A 3,525-nucleotide genomic window follows, 5' to 3' on the forward strand; every position below is an offset into this window, starting at 1 on the left:
TTTAATTTCAAACATTCTACCGCGCTGCTATTCCACCAATCGAAATAGCCTATATTAATATGGGCATTCTACATCAGGTCCTAGCTGAGCGCTTGCTTTGACTGGCTTGAGCCTGTGCGTGAAGAGTGCGCAACTATACTATAGCCTACGTTTGACCACTGTTTTCTTTCTTTCTTTTACTCCAATTTCGGGTCTGTCAGTCAGCAAGGCAAGGCACCTAACCCCTCACTGCTCCCTGAGCGCTGCTAGCAGGCAGCTCACTGCTCCAGGTTAGTGTGTGCACCTCACTGTGTGTTCACAGTGCTGTGTTTCACTAATTCACAGATTGGAAAAAATGCAGAGACCAAATTTCTCTCACGGGATCAAAGGGTATACTTATACGTATATATACACACACACACACACACACACACATTGATGCACACACTTTTACACACAGACACACACACACGCACACAGAGTAGGCCTATGTCTACAGCTTGCCAGTGATATGTGGTGATGTTTATGTGTACCCCGTTGACATCTTGAAGGATAAATGCAGAGACCAAAATTTCCTCACACGGGATCAAAAGAGTATACTAATACTTATACTTCATTCTCAGAGTGGGAGAGCAAACGTATCCAGGTGCTAGCATCTCTTAACGTTTCTTAAGGCGTTGGGAGGAAGGTTTAGGCTACTTAAACGGTTCCTTTCGCGACATCATGTGCCTTCATTTTTAAAATAACATACTGATATACTAGGCCTATGTATCAGAAACATGTAAATAAATCCTAGTTGTCGACGAGGGCTTAAGATGTTTATTTTGAGAATGGATTGCAGTGGTTGACGATTCGCGAATGGACGCGCTCACTAGATGGTTTGCGAGAGGGGGCAGCAGTGGAGGGTTCCTCCTACTTCCCCTGTATTCCGCGTGGGGAGAGGAATAGTATGATCCGGGCCGGGGTGAGCACAGAGCACACCGAGTCTGGTCAACTGGAGGTAGTGGCATCATCAGCATCACAGCGCGGCTCGCCCCAGACCCCGCTGTCCGGATCACGCCAGCCGCCGCGCTCGACCCACTCCGCCCGCAGTTCCTCCGCACGAGCCATGAAACAGACTTTACTCGAACTAATGAGGATGAACAGAATTTGTCGGATGGTACTGGCCACTTGTTTGGGATCGTTCATTCTGGTCATCTTTTATTTCCAAAGTATGTTCCAGCCAGGTAGGACTTTGTTTTCTCTCCCTCCATCCATTGCTGTCCGTTAAGTTGTGATGTCTCGTCGTCGTGTTTCGTTTGTAGGCTATGTGTGGCCAAAGATGCTGTCGGCGTTTCACGCGCTTGAAATGGCATTAATAAATAATGAGAGCCGGGATCGATCCGAGGTAGCGGAATACTAGTAGCCTACCCCGGCACACATGCCAGTGTTGTGACCAGTGGATGTCGTTTGGATTTAATTGTTAAATGGCCGTAGTATCGGCATTTTCCGGAGCGTATTATATAGGCAGGGCATGTTTCTGTCATTACAGTTATTACGTTTGGTTCATTTTAAGCATAGAGTCTAAAATACCATTTAAGAATAGTCACACCCTTAACCAAGAATACGCGCTATAGAGCGTGGCGGTCTTTTTCACCACCGGTCATTGTTTCCGTTCAATAGCAACGAAGGCTATCCGTCCGCCGAGTCCTCGGGTACAGTAGCAGCTCTGTACTGGGAATCAAAGAACTCTCATTTCGGGCACAAGTCTCACACTGTACTAACAGCAATTCACCAATATTGACATATAGTGGATGGTTTCTGTGAGGCATTTGGGTATGCGAATGTGTACAAATACAGAAGATTATATATACTTTCCAGGCCCCTGGAAATATTAAAAGTTCCACACTTTGGGTTCTCGGCAGTTTCATGATTTCCATCATTTCGAATGAATCAATCAATCATGAGCATTGGGAAGCTGCTAACATCCAAAAGGCGATTCATTTTAATTGACTGGCATGGCTGTTTTACGCATAGATGTGGAGATAACCTAATCGAGGAACAATAGCGTTGCATCAGAGCAATGACTGGAGTTGTCCCATCACTATTTCATCCGATGTTCTCCGCCACGGTGGAATTTCTCTAAGACCGGTGAGTCACCAACACCAGCGGCCTGCGAACATTCTCAAGCGCACGATGGAATGCCCTTTACCCGCACCATGCCATCAAATGCGACCTAACATGCTAATACGCGCCTTTAAAAAAACAGCGGGTGCTCATCACCCCCGCTGTCCACTCAAATGGACGACATTCCAGGGAACACTGCGGTCGCCCTTCGTATGCACTGTCAGGTCAAATATTCTCAGCGTACATAAAGGATTCCGTCAAGCGTCTGCGCCCCAGGGAACAGCCTGAAATGTTAGATGGCTAGTAGGCCTGTTGTTACATCTCAATTGAATGTTTGTGTTAGTACAGTAGGTTGTTTTGATGTGACGCTCCTCTAGAGCTTGTAAGAAATATAACAGTACAGGTCTCTAGGTCTCGCAAATTTGATTTTAAAAATAGTTATTTTAGTTAACCCTTTAGCTTTACATTCAGTTTATTGGCAACAGCTTTTTGCCAATTGCATACTCCTTCAAGATGTCAACAGGGTACACATAAACATAACACTACATCTCACTGGCAATCTGTAGACATACTCTGTGTGTGTGTGTGTGTGTGTGTGTGTGTCCATTGCTCGCTGTTTTGAAATGAGCACTAGTGATGGAGTGAAAGAGACAGGGACAAGAGTCTGACTCTAGAGACGACAGAGAGAGCTGTCATGGCCTCGCCATGACTCTCTCTGAGACTTGATGACCTTGTGGTGACCTAGACTCAGTTTACACACACACACACACACACACACACACACACACACACACTACAGGAGCCGTGTATGGGAGTGACAGCACACCTGGTCAGACACCTTCCCCTGTCTCACACCATCTGCTCATCTGTGTGAAGAACAAAAGGTGAGGAGAGGGGATGGCAGAGACAAAAGAAACGGAAAAGAACAAGAACGAGAAGGGATGAACTGAGAGAGCAAGAAAAGGTGGGAGAAAGGAGAGCATAAAGGAGGAGAAAAAGAAAGAGACACTAGTGGAATTTCTGTGGGAAACTAAATTCCACAAGGCCAGCAATGCAGGACAGACAGGCAGGTATGTGGCCTGGCCAAGCTGGGGTCTGGGACTCAGACTGGGGCAGAGGTGTGTTTGTGTGTGTGTGTGTGTGGGGGGGTACAGCCACTGTTACGGTCCCCATCATCACACACACACACACACACACACACACACAAACACACACACACATCCCAAATCTCCCAGGCCTCCTTTGTCTGTCGTTTGGTGAAACCTGACACTGGACTTTGGTCCACTGTTCAGCCAAACAGGAACATAATAGAGATATCTCACAGTTAGCCACAGTGAGTGTGTGTGAGAGAGAGAGAGAACATGTGTGGGTGTGTAATGTGTACATGTACGAAATACAGATGAAATACTGTTATTCGTATAAAAGTGGCTGAGTTGTAAA

At 46.4% G+C, this 3,525-nt stretch overlaps 1 protein-coding gene across 2 annotated transcripts in view; it reads left to right on the top strand.

The window, feature by feature from the left end:
* Window positions 1–963: 963 nt before the first annotated feature.
* The window catches only part of chst11 (carbohydrate (chondroitin 4) sulfotransferase 11), a 43,514-nt gene continuing 40,952 nt past the window's right edge, over window positions 964–3,525 (top strand). Inside the window, exon 1 of one of the 2 annotated variants that reach the window (XM_076297095.1) lies at window positions 964–1,205. In XM_076297095.1, coding sequence (XP_076153210.1) covers window positions 1,088–1,205 — 118 coding nt within the window. In that variant the 5' untranslated portion in view covers window positions 964–1,087. The remainder of the gene's footprint in view (window positions 1,206–3,525) is intronic. The other variant, XM_076297096.1, reaches the window with a different exon arrangement.

Source organism: Alosa pseudoharengus, unplaced genomic scaffold (assembly GCF_046254945.1).
Source record: "Alosa pseudoharengus isolate Yale_2024_CS ecotype anadromous, Long Island Sound unplaced genomic scaffold, YU_APseudo_1.1 YU_APseudo_1.1_scf_20, whole genome shotgun sequence".
Classification (NCBI taxonomy): Eukaryota; Metazoa; Chordata; class Actinopteri; order Clupeiformes; family Clupeidae; genus Alosa; species Alosa pseudoharengus.